This window comes from Salvelinus namaycush, chromosome 3 (genome assembly GCF_016432855.1).
Source record: "Salvelinus namaycush isolate Seneca chromosome 3, SaNama_1.0, whole genome shotgun sequence".
Lineage (NCBI taxonomy): Eukaryota > Metazoa > Chordata > Actinopteri > Salmoniformes > Salmonidae > Salvelinus > Salvelinus namaycush.
The window spans coordinates 22,451,460-22,468,071 of NC_052309.1; the positions used below are offsets into that span (position 1 = coordinate 22,451,460).

Below are 16,612 nucleotides of genomic sequence, written 5' to 3' on the forward strand. Positions count from 1 at the left end.
TCACTTCTCACCAAAATTATATTTTTAAGATAGTGAGAGGGCCCTAAATGATAAGGAAACCATTTCTGTTTAGTCCTGTTTTACTGAGATATTGTGACATACAATAACTGTATTATGTGTGATATTGGGCTCTTTTGCCAAATGACTCTGCCCTGCAAGTTATGTCTGTCACAAGCATTTTATGTTTTTCCTGGCAATGATGTGTGTGTAGGATCTTAAATTGAGCACTCTTTCGTTGCTGAGAATCTTCCTGCTCCCTAGTAAATGCAGATGAGTTTTGTGATTTGCATAAATTAACTGAAAGCCCACACTAACACACATATTAACAGTATTGCACTTTTCATGTAGTTGACGTTTGGCCATCTAATAGCCTAACCATCGATCAACAACATTATGGACTAACCGTTCAAAACCTGTTGCTGCAGGACTATTTTGATGTGATAATATAGGTCAAATTAAGATCCTACGTATGTAGTGCTAGACAGCATGACTCCCAGTATGCAGTAATGCTTAGTCTCATAGATTAGGCACAAGACACAGAATGGTTGCCTTATTTGCAGTGACACATTTTACTGTAGTGTGTACAGTGGCTCAGTCAGGATCACAACCATGCTTAAAGATGAGAACAGATACAGTATATAGTTTGCAGGAATAAATCACTTAAAGATTTAGTCCGATTCTTGTCTACGTTTGCTGTTTATTTGTTTGTATTGTAATGGCCATCTGTCATGGGTACCTGCTTGTGTCTCATCTAGCTCGGGGACGCCTCTCCATGCCACAGTGTCAGTGTGAGCCACAGCCACACCCTGAGGTTCCGAGGGACCAGGAGTGGGCCAGAGATGGCAGAGGACCAGCCAGCCAGCAGGGAGGGCAGTGTGAAGACTGTGAGATGTGTCTGTGGTGTAGGGGAGTCCAACACAGTCCTCATAACACCAGGTAGGACTCTGCAGAGGCAGGATTTGTTTATAATGCATTATTCCTAATGCTTAGAGAGAAGTGTATAGCACTGGGCAGAAAGTATGTATTTCTGTTGACGGGCCATGTCTGAAATGTTATCGTTAGCCTTGGATCTGCAGAAACCACACATACTTAGTATGAACTTTGTATGTAATGTGCATGAATGTGTTTTCATAATATTATGTATAAATTGAGTCTTAATATGAGCATGAGTCTACGAAGAGCATGTTTATTTGTGCAGTGTGTGTGTACAGTATGGGTGTGTGTTATGCCTGTCAATGTGTGTATGTCTTGTGTACGCTGATGTGAGGACTGATGTTTCTGGGTTAATTATTACACAAGGTAAACCAGTCAAGCGAAAGAAGAGAGATGCAACCCTGCATTTCCCCGGGCATTAGCTTTCAGCTTCCATACAGAACAACCCATTTTATTTTTACTGTGATGCCAGTAGAAGTCAAACACAACCCTGGTAGTTTGAAGCATGCATTTGTGTGATGGTAAAATCACATAATCATTTTTAAATTGCTTGTTTATTTTGCTTAATAACAAGCGGTTGGAGATTCTGTCTGTAATGAAAAGCTCTATAAAAGTAAAATAAATTATTATCATTATTATAATAGATATTTATTCCACAATATTCTTAACTGTGGTGTGTTTTCTTTACCAAATATGTTGTGATGTGCCCTCCTAGATGTATTTATATCACGCTACTTATCATCTGCCATCTGTTAATTTAGCCCCTGACTTTCTGGACCAGTGTCTGTGGCTCTGTTTTGTCAATTCTATATTTTCCTGTTTGATTATCGTTTACAGTTTTGGTAAATTGCTACTTGTGTGCCGTGTTGTTTTTGTCACTGCCGAGGAAAGTGGAACTTATTGAACCAGGGAGAATTCTATGTAGAGCGGGGTAAATTAGTGCTAACCCAGAGCTTATCGCCCAGGCTTTAATTAGCACATAAACCATGAAGGGACCCCCACTGACTCTCACAGCACTTAATAGACAGGCTGGATGTAGCATTTTAATTGCTGGTGTTGACATTGAACTGACAGAAAGTAGACGTTGCTCTGAATCATAGATAACACAGAGGGGAACATGCCCTGCAAGAATGTTACTTGTCAGTACCATGTTGGATTGTGCGTTTGAGGGTTCCCTCATTCAGACTGCTGGGCTCAGAAGTGGCCTCTGGCAGGACATTGATTGACTCTTGAAGTTTAGGTCAGGTCAGGGGTCAGTGTTGAACTCTAGGGCATCTTTGGAAGAATCTCAATTGCATACTCCTCACGTCCTCTCCCCTCGCCTCCTTCTCAAAACCCATTGGAGAAGTTCACCTCTGGCTTTCTCATCCAATAGGTTTTGAGAAGGAGGCGAGGAGAGAGGATGTGAGGTTTATGCAATTGAGATTCTCGCACTGTGCTGATAGGCCTAGATGGAGAGCATGGTCTGGTGCGGTTTTCTGAGGAAGTCATTACAGTACATTTCAAATACATCCATTAATGTGTTTGAAATTCTTAACCACCCACACATAAAGATTACCCACTTTCAAACTTTTCACATATTTTAGAATGATTTGTGAGAAAATTGCTGTATTTACTCAACATTTAACAATGTATGTACGATTCGTGCTTGTCTGTGTTTCAATGTATTTCCAATCCACACAGTGTAGGACTGGAGACTCTCTCAGACATTAATGAGAGGCTTCAGCGTTCGCTACAGGGCATCATTGATTGGCTATCTGTGAAGGATGAGGAGCTATCTGACAGTTTGCCTTTACATGGCGATATAACAAGCTACAAGCATCAGAGTGAGGTACATCAGGTAGGCCAAAACAATCTATGAGATATACACTATTGTTCAAAAGTTTGGGGTCACTTAGAAATGTCCTTGTTTTTGAAATAAAAACATTTTTTGTCCATTAAAATAACATACATTTGATCAGAAATACAGTGTAGACATTGTTAATGTTGTAAATGACTATTGTAACTGGAAACGGCAGATTTTTTAAAATGTAATATCTACATAGGTGTACAGTGGCCCATTATCAGCAACCATCACTCCTGTGTTCCAATGGCACGTTGTGTTAGCTAATCCAAGTTTATCATTTTAAAAGGCTAATTGATCCTTAGAAAACCATTTTGCAATTATGTTAGCACAGCTGAAAACTGTTGTTCTGATTAAAGAAGCAATAAAACTGTCCTTCTATAGACTAGTTGAGTATCTGGAGCGTCAGTACCCGCAAAACACCAGTCTCAACGTCAGTTGAGTGAAGAGGCGACTCCGGGATGCTGGCCTTCTAGGCAGAGTTTCAAAGAAAAAGCCATATCTCAGACTGGCCAATAAAAATAAAAGATTAAGATGGGCAAAAGAACACAGACACAGGACAGAGATATGGCTTTTTCTTTGCAACTCTGCCTAGAAGGCTAGCATCCCAGAGTCGCCTCTTCACTGTTGACATTGAGACTGGTGTTTTGCGGGTACTATTTAATGAAGCTGCCAGTTGAGGACTTGTGAGGCATCTGTTTCTCAAACTAGACACTCTAATGTGCTTGTCCTCTTGCTCAGTTGTGCACCGGGGCCTCCCACTCCTCTTTCTATTCTGGTTAGAGCCAGTTTGCGCTGTTCTGTGAAGCGAGTAGTACACTGCGTTGTACGAGATCTTCAGTTTCTTGGCAATTTCTCGCATGGAATAGCCTTCATTTCTCAGAACAAGAATAGACTGACGAGTTTCAGAAGAAAGTTATTTGTTTCTGGCCATTTTGAGCCTGTAATCGAGCCCACAAATGCTGATGCTCCAGATACTCAACTAGTCTAAGGCCAGTTTTATTGCTTCTTCAATCAGACACAGTTTTCAGCTATGCTAACATAATTGCAAAATGGTTTTCTAATGATCAATTAGCCTTTTAAAATGATACACTTGGATTAGCTAACACAACGTGCCATTGGAACACAGGAGTGATGGTTGCTGATAATGGGCCTCTGTACGTCTATGTAGATATTCCATTAAAAATAAGCTGTTTCCTGCTACAATAGTCATTTACAACATAAAAAATGTCTACACTGTATTTCTGATCAAATGTATGTTATTTTAATAGACAAAAAAATTGCTTATCTTTCAAAAACAAGGGCATTTCTAAGTGACCCCAAACTTTTGAACAGTGGTGAACATTTTATGTTTGATTTTTATTGTCAATTTTTTTTGCAGGATATGTACACAATATACATGTGCCGTATATAAATAAAATATGTGCATAAAAATGGCCTTGTACAGTTATTTCACATTAAGCCATTGTTTATGGGGCGGTTGGCAAGAATGGTTTTGATGATCTTTATATGCCTGTGAAAAATCATCTCTACAGTCTTTGACGTCTGTCGGTTGTACTGAATCGCAAATTCCCAATGTATGAAATGTAGTCCAAGTGAAATTCTAAATAGAGAGAGAGTACGTCAACCCACATTATGATGTAGTCTGAATGTATTGTCATTGGAAATCAACACAGATTCAGTCTGGAGCCTGAGCGTGTGAATATTTCTTCTCTTGTTTGCTCTTGGCTATATTTGCAAGTCCACAGAGGTCTGTTATCTAATTCAGTTACAAGGATGAAAAAAACAAGATATCCAGTGTCTTGTGCATACTCCAGTTTTCTAGTTTATTAACGTTAAGTCTTGTTATGCTGCTATGTGCAGCACTTAACCCAGAGCAGATAGAATGACGATAAAACGGATGTCTGTTCTGTTCTCTTCTTTAGGTTTTCGTTGAGGATTTAAAGTCTCGGGGACCCTTTATTTACTCGGTGTTGGAGTCCGCTCAGGCCTTTCTGTCACAATGGGCCACTGTGGATCCAGATGACAGCAAAGGTGGGGAAGTCAACAAGATATGGCAAACCCAATTATCAGACTAAGAAGTTATGTGTTCCTGGTTAGGAAGAAAATGCTTATTTCATAATAAGCTGAATCCTGATTTGTCATTGTCTCTCCAGTGAGACCTGCCCTTTATGTTCCTCTGCATCTCCTGTCTGTAGACGTGAGTACTCGGCAGCAGAGTGTCAGTCGCTGGGTGTTGAGGCAGGCCGCAGTGGCCGGAGACCTGTGGGAGAGTGTGATGTCACGCAGTGTTCAGCGCCACAAACACATGCAGTGTACTCTGGAGCGCCTCACAGAGCTACAGGGGGCTGTGGAGGAGCTGTGCCTGGACATAGAGCAGGCTGAGGGGGTGCAGGAGGCCTGGGGGCCCATAGGATACCTCCTCATTGACTCACTGCAGGACCACATCGACGCCACCAAGGTATGCAGGAATCAACAACATACAACCATTTTTGTTTTCCACTACCAAGGTCCATTTTTATGTTCCATTATATAATGACTACTTAGACTAACATTGAAAATGAGCTGATATGCTCCAAATGCTTAATGTGTGTGCATGGGAATAGAATAACTAAATTAGCAGCTATTCTCTGCACATTATAAAGTTTGATTTATTCTAGATTGCTTTACCAGCAGATACAGCATATTTGGTCAAAGACCCTACATACCAGGATGTTGTGTTATGATTGGCAAATGGTTGCCATGTTAGTGACTGGCATGGCCTCTATGTTGTAGTTGTTCCAGGAGGAGCTGACTCAGGGTCAGGAGGGCATGAAGCATGTCAACCAGCTAGTCCACCAGCTGACCATCTCCAGTGTCCCCCTATCAGAGGACAACACCCAGGGTCTGCAGCAACTCAACACCAGGTGGAAACTGCTGGAGGTACAAAAAAGGGAGAGGCTAAAATCCTATGAGATTTTACAATCCTGATCTTCCCCTGCAACAATGTTCTCCAGCAGTCTCATTTTTCCCATCACTTTTCTAAAGCCTCTTGTCAGATCCCGTGTAGTATGTTACTCTGTCCCTGGGAATGTGCTGTAGCAGGCTTAGAGATGTGTGTGCTGTAGTGTGTGTGTTTCCCTGTTGCAGGAGTCCACTGAGAAGAGGCTGAGGCATCTGCAGGATGCCCACAGAGACTTTGGGCCCAGGTCCCAGCATTTCCTCTCTGGTAAGCTGTGTCTCTCTCTCTCTGCTGGAGAACCCCCTCAGAACACTGGTTACATTTGCCATGCTGTGTGCCCTTGTTCTTCTGTTTACATTTTCCATGCTACATTGTTGTGCTTGCTTGATTTACATTGTTTCATTTTAGGTTCAGTGCAGATTCCATGGGAACGTGCCATATCGCCCAACAAAGTGCCATACTACATTAAGTAAGCATAAATAAAAACACAAAACCAGTGTGAAAAAACATCAGCCTTCCAGCACAAATACAAGTCTAGCAGCATACAGTGGTTCTTCCTTTAAAAGTTTAGAGCTTATGCCGCGACCGTTTGTGGTAGATGGTGGCAGATTGGGGTAAATTGTGTCATTCTGGCACAATAGCTGACACTTAAATAACGTGCCATATAATTATGCGGCACTCTGCAAGCTGTGCTGCAATAAGGCCGCAACTTTTAAGGGAAGAACCACTAGCATGTCACAACAGTTTCCCTCTTTTTGTGACCCGTGTCCCAGTTTGTTAACTGTGACCTCAATATTTACTATGACCTCTGTCCCTCTACGTCTCTCCACATGTTACTCTCTCTTGCTACAGCCATCAAACCCAGACCACTTGTTGGGATCATCCACAAATGAAAGAGCTCTACCAGGCACTTGGTAAGACTGAAGAAAAGGATCGCCATATGATTGCAAGGATGCTTCCTATTATGGTGTTGATCTAAAGATGCCATTATTTACCATCTTTCCCCAGCTGATCTGAACAATATCAGGTTCTCTGCCTACCGAACAGCCATGAAGCTGCGACGTGTACAACAGGCCTTGAGATGTGAGTGTGTTACTATGTCCAGTGGCCTGTCATATTAATTGCCCCACTCAATCACCGCAGCAGTAGTGTCACAGCTAGCGACCTTCTCCCTTTCCCCTCTACCCAAAGTGGACAAGCTGAGCCTTGGCTGTGTGGCAGCGGTTTTCCAGGGCCTGGGGTCGGGGTACGATGACCCCGTGGTGGAAGCTGTTGAGGTTATGGATGTGCTGGAGGTCATCCATGCTCTGACCAGCCTGTACGAGCAGCTGAAGGAGAAACATGGCGTCTTGCTCAACATCCCGCTCTGTGTGGACATGTGTCTCAACTGGCTGCTCAACGTATACGACAGGTCTGTCTAATGGAACATCTTAATTTTCTACAGTTTATTCCCCTTTTTGTCTATCCTTTAGCCTTTCTATTCCCAATCACTATCTATTCCGTAACACGTCACTCTCTCCACTCTTTCCCTTAAATATTTTCCCCCCATCTCTCTCTGCATCTTCCTCTCTTCCTCTAAGAGACATCCTAGGTCAGTCCCACATCAGGGGTTGCTCTCTCTATCTCTTAGATAATTTAGCTACAGTACATCACTCTTAGCAGGGCTCCTTGGATTAGCCATTCAGTTTAGTGAACAATATTCCCCAGGGCAACATCACCAACCAAGTATCAAATAAATATCCAATGATGCGTGACAGCGCTCAGTTTGTGTGTGTGTGTTTTATACTGCGGCATTTACGCTCTTTGGATAGCGTGCATTTGTCCCTGGGCGATTGTATGTATATGTGTGTGTGTGAAGACTGTGGACGTGTTTAACTTCTTGTGGGGATCAGAAGTCCCCACAAGAGTAGTAAACAAACAAACATTTGACCAACTGGGAACATTTTGTTAGTCCCCACGAGGTCAAATGCTATTTGTAGCGGGTTAAGGTTAGAGTTAGTGTTAAGATTAGAATTAGGGTTAGGAGCTAGGGTTGGTTTTAAGATTAGGGTTAGGTTTAGGGTTAAGGTTTGGTTTTTGGGTTAGGGTTAAGGTTAAGGTAAGAGTACGGGTTAGGGAAAATAGGATTTTGACTGGGACTGAATTGTGTCCCCCCACAAGGTTCGCTGTAAACGTGTGTGTGTGGCTATAGATGCATTCATATGCACTTCAGCTGAGCGGCTGAAGGCCAAAACATTGAGTTTAGCGCTCTGGGGCTAACACCTGGATATCTTATGAATGCGTGTGGGTAATGAACCATGTGCATTTGTGTGTGAGAAGGATAGTGAGGGTGTATTACTGCATTATCTCATGCTTAGATGGCAGTTGACGCTGTTGAGTAAGAATGTTTTCCACTGTGAAAAAACATCCACCTCACTCCATACTGTGTGGCAGTCAAACACTGAGACTTCCTCTTTTTCTCTCTCTGCACCCTCTAGTGGCCGTAATGGGCAGGTGAGAATCCTATCCTTCAAGACAGGACTGGTGTGTCTATGCAATGCTGACATTCAGGAGAAATGCAAATGTAAGATGTGCTTTGTTACTGTATATGATGCATTTCCAATCAACCGTAACTCACATAATCACTACAAGCAAGTTCAAGAGTACAGAGAAGTGTAGGTTGTGTCCTGTCTGAGGAGAGGGTATGTCAGATCTGTTCTGGCAGGTGTCTGGGCCTGGTGGATGTGCTGACCAGCAGCACCTCAATGCCCTGCTTCAGGAGATAATCCAGATCCCATGGCAGCTAGGAGAGGTGGCTGCCTTTGGAGGGAGCAATGTGGAGCCAAGCGTGGCCAGCTGCTTTCGCATGGTGAGCTAGGATTTACATTGGTCAAACTAGCTACTACTGTTAAGTATAGCTAAGGTTTTCCCCATCTAATTCCCTGTTATTGTGTGAGATTACAATAAGTAAAATCCAATCTGTGTTAAAAACTGATACTTGTCATTAGATTATCTCCAATCTTGATATGTGATGTTGATTATCAAAGTGGATTTTGAACATTCTTTATGCATTTGTAAGGTGTAATCTATAACAAATAATGTGAGCAGCAGACTAATGTCACAGAGGATTTGAGGCTGTTTATAAGTCTGAGTAGCTATGAGACCATGGTGGAGAGATGCATATGCCTGATTAAACACTGTGAGCCCTATTCAACTAACCATCTATGATGACAGTTATGCTAACTCAAACTGTATAATGTTAAAAGCTAATGTCAAACATTCATGATAAATACTGAGACATCAACGCCTCTGATAGACTCTTTTAGATCAGCCAGTCATATGTCTGCTGCCTCTTCATCTTGACATATCTGAGTGAGATTAGTAAACAGTCAACTATGTCAAAGGGGTCATGGCATTTTAATAGGCTGTGTTAACTTATCTTAAAGGGCTAATTACCACAGGCTCTGTCGCTCTGACCTTTTGCTGTCTGTCAGCTTGTTTGTGTGGGCTTTACGGAGGTACATATGTGTACATTGGTGTATTTGTGTACGTTGTGTATATTTGCATGTCCACATGCATGTCTGTTTTGTGTAGTAAATATGTGATTTGTCCTCTGGTATGTCCCCATGATAGATACTCAGCAGTCCTTCACTCCAGTGGCATCGGGATGCTACTATAGTAGACAGGCTTTATCAGGCTCCACAGCTGGATTAGAGCACACCACTGGAACCCAAACGGGAATGACAACTTAATTATGCAATTTCTCTCATCAAGGCCCTCAAGAAATTTAACATGGAGTGCCTTTCAAACCCTTTTAATGAGAATTTAGTCCAGTAATGAACATTAGTGACTCATGAGGCTTTTCTTTAACATTTCTTATCATCAATGTCATGAATTATTTCTGGCAATGAATGACTGTGAAGCGCCAGTAATTTACTACAGCTCTACTTAGTCAGTCTCTGAAGGGGACCAGCTGCCCTCAGGGTGCCAGATAGCACAGGCCCTGCCTTCGAGATCTCTGGTGGTCTCATGGTCCTCTTCTCCTCCCCACCGTGTGGCTGCAGGCTCCTGGGAAGTCCTCCATCCAGCTGTCCAACTTCCTGGAGTGGATGAGCCTGGAGCCCCAGTCCATTGTGTGGCTGCCCGTGCTGCAGCGAGTGGTCCAGGCAGAGAACGCCCAACACCAGGCCAAGTGCTCCATCTGCAAACAGTGTCCCATCAAAGGCTTCAGGTGAACCACAGGGCCTCGACAGGGGAACACCATTTTAACCATATAGAGAATGTCAATAATATTTAGGCTTCTAACTCCTTTGCCCCCAGATACAGAAGCCTCAAGCAGTTCAATGTGGACATTTGTCAGAGCTGCTTCCTGTCCGGACGTACTACCAAGGCCAAAGCTTTAATTTACCCCATCATGGAGTATTACACCCCAGTAAGACTCATTTTATTATGCTATACTACACCCAAGCATGGCTACAAGAATATTCCCATGGAATTGAAATGTACATTATTTTCTGATCTCTGGCAGACCACTTCAGGGGAGAGGATGCGTGATTTTGCCAAAACACTGAAGAACAAGTTCAGATCAAAGCAGTACTTCAGCAAGCATCCCCAGAGGGGCTACCTGCCTGTACAGTCTGTCTTGAGGTCAGGGAGTGAGGAGACGTGAGTCCACAGAATTAGGTCTAAAGCCTGGGAGGTCTTATGTGATGGCACATCCGGAGACTGTCAGCACAGATTGACTCCTGACTTTGATTGACATCTCTGTGCTTCCTTTAGGCCCAGCTCGTCCCCGAGGCTTCCCCACTCGGACACACACTCCAGGATTGAGCACTATGCCTGCAGGTATGAGTCAAGAAATCCTAATATAGCATCAGCCACCTGCTGCTGCCCATTAGCTGGGTGGACTTCACCCTGGGGGTGTTGGGTCAGGCTGAGTCAGAAAAGTGAGCCTGAAGCCTACCAGCGCTGGGGCCAGGAGGAAAGCACGCTGAAGGTTAGCAGTGTCCACAGAACCCTATAATCCAGTTTCTCAGGCAATAACTCCTGCAGCCTATATTTAGAACAGCTGGGCTGAGATCAGCAGCCTGCTGAACACTGCCACACATTTGTCAGTTTCTTTACTTCAATGTCAGTGAAGAAATCTCAAAAAACTTCTCTAGTAACTTCTTAATTTTCATCTGTTCACTATCAATGCATGCAGTCTTTATCTGTCCCTACATTCGGCCCTCAGCAGCACTGCTCACGATGTGCCTTTTCTCTGAAATAATCTTCTCCACACAGATGAACATGATGCCACTAATGAGTATGGTGGAGTGGCGTGACTTCCTTATTTCGGCTTAATCATATTAAAACATTTAGTCTGGCGTGTCCTCTTTCTCTGCAAGATCATGTTTATAAGAAATTAAAGCAAAAAGTGAAGAAAACACAGAAATGTAATTCTGCCAAGGAAAGTGTCTACAGAAAAGCACAGAAGCCTGATTTAGGAGCAACAGAAGGAGCAACAGTTGTTTCCCCTTGTAATGTTTAGACTGCTGCATTTGTACTTCTTGGAATTCCCTCCCATGATACATATTCCATTTACCTCGCAGTGAACTACAGTACCAGTCAAACGTTTGGAAACACCTACTCATTCAAGGGTTTTTCTTTATTTTTACTATTTTCTACATTGTAGAATAATAGTGAGACATCAAAACTATGAAATATCACATATGGAATCATGTAGTAACAAAAAAAGTGTTAAACAAATCCAAATATATTTTATATTTGAGATTCTTCAAAGTAGCCACCCTTTGCCTTGACAGCTTTGCACACTCTTGGCATTATCTCAACCAGCTTCACCTGGAATGCTTTTCCAACAGTCTTGAAGTTCCCGCACTCGTTGGCTGCTTTTCCTTCACTCTGTGGTCCAGCTCAATTGGGTTGAGATCGGGCGATTGTGGAGGCCAGGTCATCTGATGCAGCACTCCACCACTCTCCTTGGTCAAATAGCCCTTACACAGCCTGGAGGTGTGTTTTGTGTCATTGTCCTGTGGAAAAACAAATGATAGTCCCACTAAGCGCAATCAGATGGGATGGTGTATCGCTGCAGAATGCTGTGGTAGCCATGCTGGTTAAGTGTGCCTTGAATTCTTCTAAATAAATCACTGACAGTCACCAGCAAAGCACCATCACACCTCCTCCTCCATGCTTCACAGTGGGAACCACACATGCGGAGATCATCCGTTCACCTACTCCGCATCTCACAAAGACATGGCGGTTGGAACCAAAAATCTCACATTTTGACTCATCGGACCAAAGAATGGATTTCCACCGGTCTAATGTCCATTGCTCGTGTTTCTTGGCCTAAGCAAGTCTCTTCTTATTATTGGTGTCCTTTTAGTAGTGGTTTCTTTGCAGCAATTCGAGCATGAAGGCCTGATTCACGCAGTGTCCTCTGAACAGTTGATGTTGAGATTTGTCTGCTACTTGAACTCTGTGAAGCATTTATTTTGGCTGCAATCTGAGGTGCAGTTAACTCTAATGAACTTATCCTCTGCAGCAGAGGTAACTCTGGGTCTTCCTTTCCTGTGGCGGTCCTCATGAGAGTCAGTTTCATCATATCGCTTGATGGTTTTTGCGACTGCACTTGAAGAACTTTCAAAGTTCTTGACATTTTCTGGATTGACTGACCTTCATGTCTTAAAGTAATGATGGACTGTCATTTCTCTTTGCCTATTTGAGCTGTTCTTGCCATAATATGAAATTGGTATTTTACCAAATAGGGCTCTCTTCTGTATACCACCCCTACCTTGTCACAACACAACTGATTGGCTCAAACTCATTAAGAAGGAAACAAATTCCACAAATTAACTTTTAACAAGGCACACCTGTTAATTGAAATGCATTACAGGAGACTACCTCGTGAATCTGGTTGAGAGAATGCCAAGAGTGTGCAAAGTTGTCATCAAGGCAAAGGGTGGCTACTTTGAAGAATCTAAAATCTAAAATTATATATTGATTTAACACTTGTTTGGTTACTACATGATTCCATATGTGTTATTTCATAGTTTTGTTGTATTCACTATTATTCTACAATGTAGATAATAGTCCAAATAAAGAAAAACACTTGAATGAGTAGGTGTGTCCAAACTTTTGACTGGTACTGTATGTTTTTACTGTCTGCTTATGTTCAAGACTCGCTGACATGGAGGACCAGAACTGCTCCTTCTTCAATGAGAGCTTGTAAATTCATCATAAAAAGCTCTTACTTAATGATACAAAATGAGACTGTCCAAGATGAACATTACATTATCTTTCTTACATGTCCGCATAGTTCATTCTGTCCTTCCCTCTGTTAATGGCCAGGGATGAGGATCAGTATCTTGACCGCCTGGAGCAGGACTCCCTGGCCTCCTGTCATCATTACCTGGGTTATACAGGCTGTGAGACCCAGGATGAGCTGCAGAGGACTCTGGCCATGCTGGAGAACGAGAACAGGTGAGAGGTCACTAACGCTCATGTCCTTATCATTTCATGAGTGGTGAGGTCAGTCCAATCACGTACAAATCAAAATATTTCTGCTATCAGGGTATCGAATCCAATCATCATTTGTTTACCTCTGATCTGCCATAAGAGCATAGATGAAAACATAAAAACACAAATGAGTGCCTGGGGTCACAAAGGTGTAATTTCCCCCAGGGTGCTCCAGGGGGAGTACCGACGTCTGAAGTGGCAGCACGCTGAGGCCCAGGCATGTCCACACCTGAGGGAGGGCTCTGTGGACCAGGAGGACTACCAGGACCAGGCCTTGCTGGCTGAGGCCAAAGACCTGAGGCACCATAAGGGCAGGCTGGAAACCCGCATGCAGATCCTGGAGGACCACAACAAGGAGCTAGAGTCCCAGCTTCACCGGCTCAGGGAGATTCTACAACAGGTGAGTCTCAGCCAGAGGTTAGCAAATAGGGGGATGCCTCAAATGCACAGTCCTGTCCACATGAAAGTGCATCCTTTTATTTCCTTGTGATATTAGAATATGTTTTGTGAGTCCAACAGAACAGAGAGGGTTCAGAGGACAATGTATCGACTGGAACACCGTCATCTGTGTACTCTCCTGTGTCACGAAGAGACCAGCTGGGGAGACAGCTAAGCTCAGGAGCCTCCAACACAGAACCCCCAGGTAACATACTATGCTAGTTTGATATGAGGATTAACTATCAAAGACATGTTGCCATTAGGGGCTTGTCTAAAAGGGAACCCTCATGCCTTTTTTTCCCTTGTGTAATCAGGGCCGGCCTTGGAGCCAGAGCAGGGTGTTACAGCCTATCACCTTCAACAGGTCATAGAGCAACTGAAGAACGTCTTCCCCTTAGAGACCAGAGAGAACGGTAAGTTCAAAGGGGTGATAACCTGGCACAAAGGCTACATTCTTCTGATAATGATCAATGGGATATCTCCACTGCATAATCCTTATTACATCAGAAAAATATGTCTAAGTATGCCAGACTTCTTTGACCGTCTCTGGATATTCTCTAATAGTGTGTACTTAGTACATTTAAATGTCTGTTCTTTTTCTTTTTGGCCCCATAGGTGTTGCATCACCTTTTTGACTTGTTTGCCATTCCAGAGACCAGACTGTGAACCTAACAACACCTATCGTTAACGGATAGCCTTCAAGATACCTCTCACTATGATCAAGCACATATCACTACTGAGATCCATGTGTGTTTTATCCAGCTTAATACACATTGAAATGAACAAACAGGCTGATAATGAATACGTTTTACAAAATAAGTGTACATTATGGATGTCCAGTGGCCAAATGTACTACTGGATGGAAATATGATGTGTTTTATGGTGTCAGGTCCATCTTTGTCAATGTGTAATATTTCATGTTGATATTTTTACATTTTCAAGAATTAATCAATTCATAATTCAATGTTTCTCTCTAACCGTTTAATTATTTTGCACAAAAGTACATTTCCACATGCAGTTATTCATGTCAGTATTCAATATTCTGTCTCTCAGTAATAGTTTAAATATATGAAAAAGTTATATTTCATTGTCACAATATAGGCCCACAGAGGGAACAGCCATACAAATCACTTATCAGTACTTTCCATGCAAGGATATTCTCTTCTGTTAAATTGACTTTATCGACAGAACGGCACAATTTTCACGCCACTATACCGAAGTGACTTTTTCGTAGCAGGTTAGGAGAATTTACACAGCAGGTTAAGATAATTAACGTAGCTGGTTAGGAGACTGAGGTTAAGGTTAGGAAATGGTTAGGTTTAGAGAACGCTCTCCAGCCGACCCACGAATTTCCGGTTTACTACCGGTGTACGTCATTTACATGTGGTCCCTTACATTTTTCTTCATTTGAGCACCTGCCCCAGGAGAGTGCAGTCATGGTATGTTTATTCTCCACGCATTTCTAATAAATAACTTTTTCTAATATGTATATTAGCTAATGTACAGACATACATACAAGCCATTTGTTTGCGGCCCTAGCTAACGTATTCGCAGAGGTGTTAGCTAGCCAGCCACGTAGCTAACACTTCCAATGTGTACTTAGCAAAATCGCTAGCTAACGTTATTGAAATTGCTAGCAAGCAATGTGATACAGGCTTCAGTGGAGCGAAGTCTTAACTATATCTTTGGTTCAGTCGTTTACTAGTGTTTATGTTGTATCTAGGTAAACGTACCGAAGACCCGCAGGACTTACTGCAAGAAATGTAAAAAACATCAAACTCACAAAGTTACCCAGTACAAGAAGGGCAAGGATTCTCTGTATGCACAGGGTAAGTTTGATACGGTGTTTAACGTGCAAATCAAATTGTATTGGTCACATACACATTTAGCAGAAGTTATTGCGGTTGTAGCGAAATGTTTGTAACTTTTTAAACTTAGGAGCTAGAAGCAGAGCTGCCATGTGTCGTTACTTCCCAGTCTCTGTCTGCTTGAACATTCACATGCATTTATGCGTGGTGTCTACCTCAGCATGCATTAATCAGGTAACAATGTATTTTAGGCAAAAGGAGATACGACCGAAAGCAATCTGGTTATGGGGGCCAGACAAAGCCTATTTTCAGGAAGAAGGTATGCAAGAATCACAATGGGGAAATATTTTACAAATGCACTGTTACCCTAGTCTTCCCTTCTAAAGATGGGACTTGTTTGCAAATTGCCTCTGTTTTAGTTACCATGTCTACCCTAGTCGGCACATGAATGATTTCCATATTTTTATGCTGCATGCTTGAACCCTTGTGATTTGTCCTGCAGGCTAAAACTACAAAGAAGATTGTGTTGAGGCTGGAGTGTGTGGAGCCCAACTGTCGGCAAAAGAGAATGGTTCCCATCAAGCGATGCAAACACTTTGAATTGGGAGGAGACAAGAAGAGGAAGGTAATAGTACTGGTTCTCCTCAGTTTTGAGAGCCAGCAATCCTTTGTGCCTAATTGTGAAAGGTAGGCACGAAGCAGATGGTGGTGTTAATGAGATGGACACTAAGACAATTTAGCTTCTTATAGATGGTGATTTGAATCTATTTGCAGCAATCTGTGAAATGTTATATTTTTTTTACCTAATCGCTATCCTTTTTCTTACTCTTTCAGGGCCAGGTCATCCAGTTTTAAACTGTTTCTCTTTTCTTGGGCCACTTTTATCAATAAAATATGTATTCTAACTGTACCTGAACTTGTACTGTTGTCACTTTATAATAAACCTCTAGTATACGTTGAAACATTGGATCCAGTCAGACAAGTGATCTTGAATTGTCTGACACATGCAGTTACACATGATAATGCAATTCTGACCACGGCTCCATTTTGTTGCTCCCAGCCTATAGACAGAAACTATAACAGGAAATGCCCGTGCTCAGGTCTGTTCAATCTGATTCCACGCTTCGATCACGTAGACTGGGATGTGTTCCGGAT

At 42.5% G+C, this 16,612-nt stretch overlaps 2 protein-coding genes across 2 annotated transcripts; both read left to right on the forward strand.

Annotated features, from left to right (window-relative positions):
- The first annotated feature begins 761 nt into the window (after positions 1–761).
- On the forward strand, positions 762–14,613 carry LOC120045075 (dystrophin-related protein 2-like). The gene is made up of 21 exons (XM_038989942.1): positions 762–936; positions 2,617–2,773; positions 4,702–4,810; positions 4,975–5,237; positions 5,552–5,698; positions 5,906–5,984; positions 6,126–6,186; positions 6,570–6,631; positions 6,726–6,800; positions 6,909–7,128; positions 8,195–8,280; positions 8,408–8,565; positions 9,761–9,927; positions 10,017–10,128; positions 10,225–10,361; positions 10,476–10,541; positions 13,044–13,175; positions 13,377–13,611; positions 13,731–13,854; positions 13,964–14,062; positions 14,265–14,613. The coding sequence occupies exons 1-21, from the start codon at positions 773–775 to the stop codon at positions 14,282–14,284; spliced, it is 2,673 nt and encodes an 890-aa protein (XP_038845870.1). The 5' UTR covers positions 762–772; the 3' UTR covers positions 14,285–14,613.
- rpl36a (ribosomal protein L36A) lies at positions 14,478–16,367 on the forward strand. Its single transcript, XM_038988204.1, has 6 exons — positions 14,478–14,498; positions 14,936–15,088; positions 15,373–15,478; positions 15,709–15,776; positions 15,960–16,082; positions 16,292–16,367. Exons 1-6 carry the CDS (start codon positions 14,478–14,480, stop codon positions 16,310–16,312), a joined length of 492 nt encoding a protein of 163 aa, XP_038844132.1. The 3' UTR covers positions 16,313–16,367.
- The last annotated feature ends 245 nt before the right edge of the window (positions 16,368–16,612 follow it).

Bases quoted from the DNA above. Each gene is read 5' to 3' on its own strand.
- rpl36a (XM_038988204.1), top strand. From the start codon at position 14,478: ATGGATGTCCAGTGGCCAAAT. The intron at 15,089-15,372 runs GTATGTTTATTC...TGTTGTATCTAG, and splicing joins CCCAGGAGAGTGCAGTCATG to GTAAACGTACCGAAGACCCG. The intron at 15,479-15,708 runs GTAAGTTTGATA...AATGTATTTTAG, and splicing joins GGATTCTCTGTATGCACAGG to GCAAAAGGAGATACGACCGA.
- LOC120045075 (XM_038989942.1), top strand. From the start codon at position 773: ATGCCACAGTGTCAGTGTGAGCCACAGCCACACCCTGAGGTTCCGAGG. The intron at 4,811-4,974 runs GTGGGGAAGTCA...TCCTGTCTGTAG, and splicing joins GGATCCAGATGACAGCAAAG to ACGTGAGTACTCGGCAGCAG. The intron at 6,632-6,725 runs GTAAGACTGAAG...ATCTTTCCCCAG, and splicing joins AGAGCTCTACCAGGCACTTG to CTGATCTGAACAATATCAGG.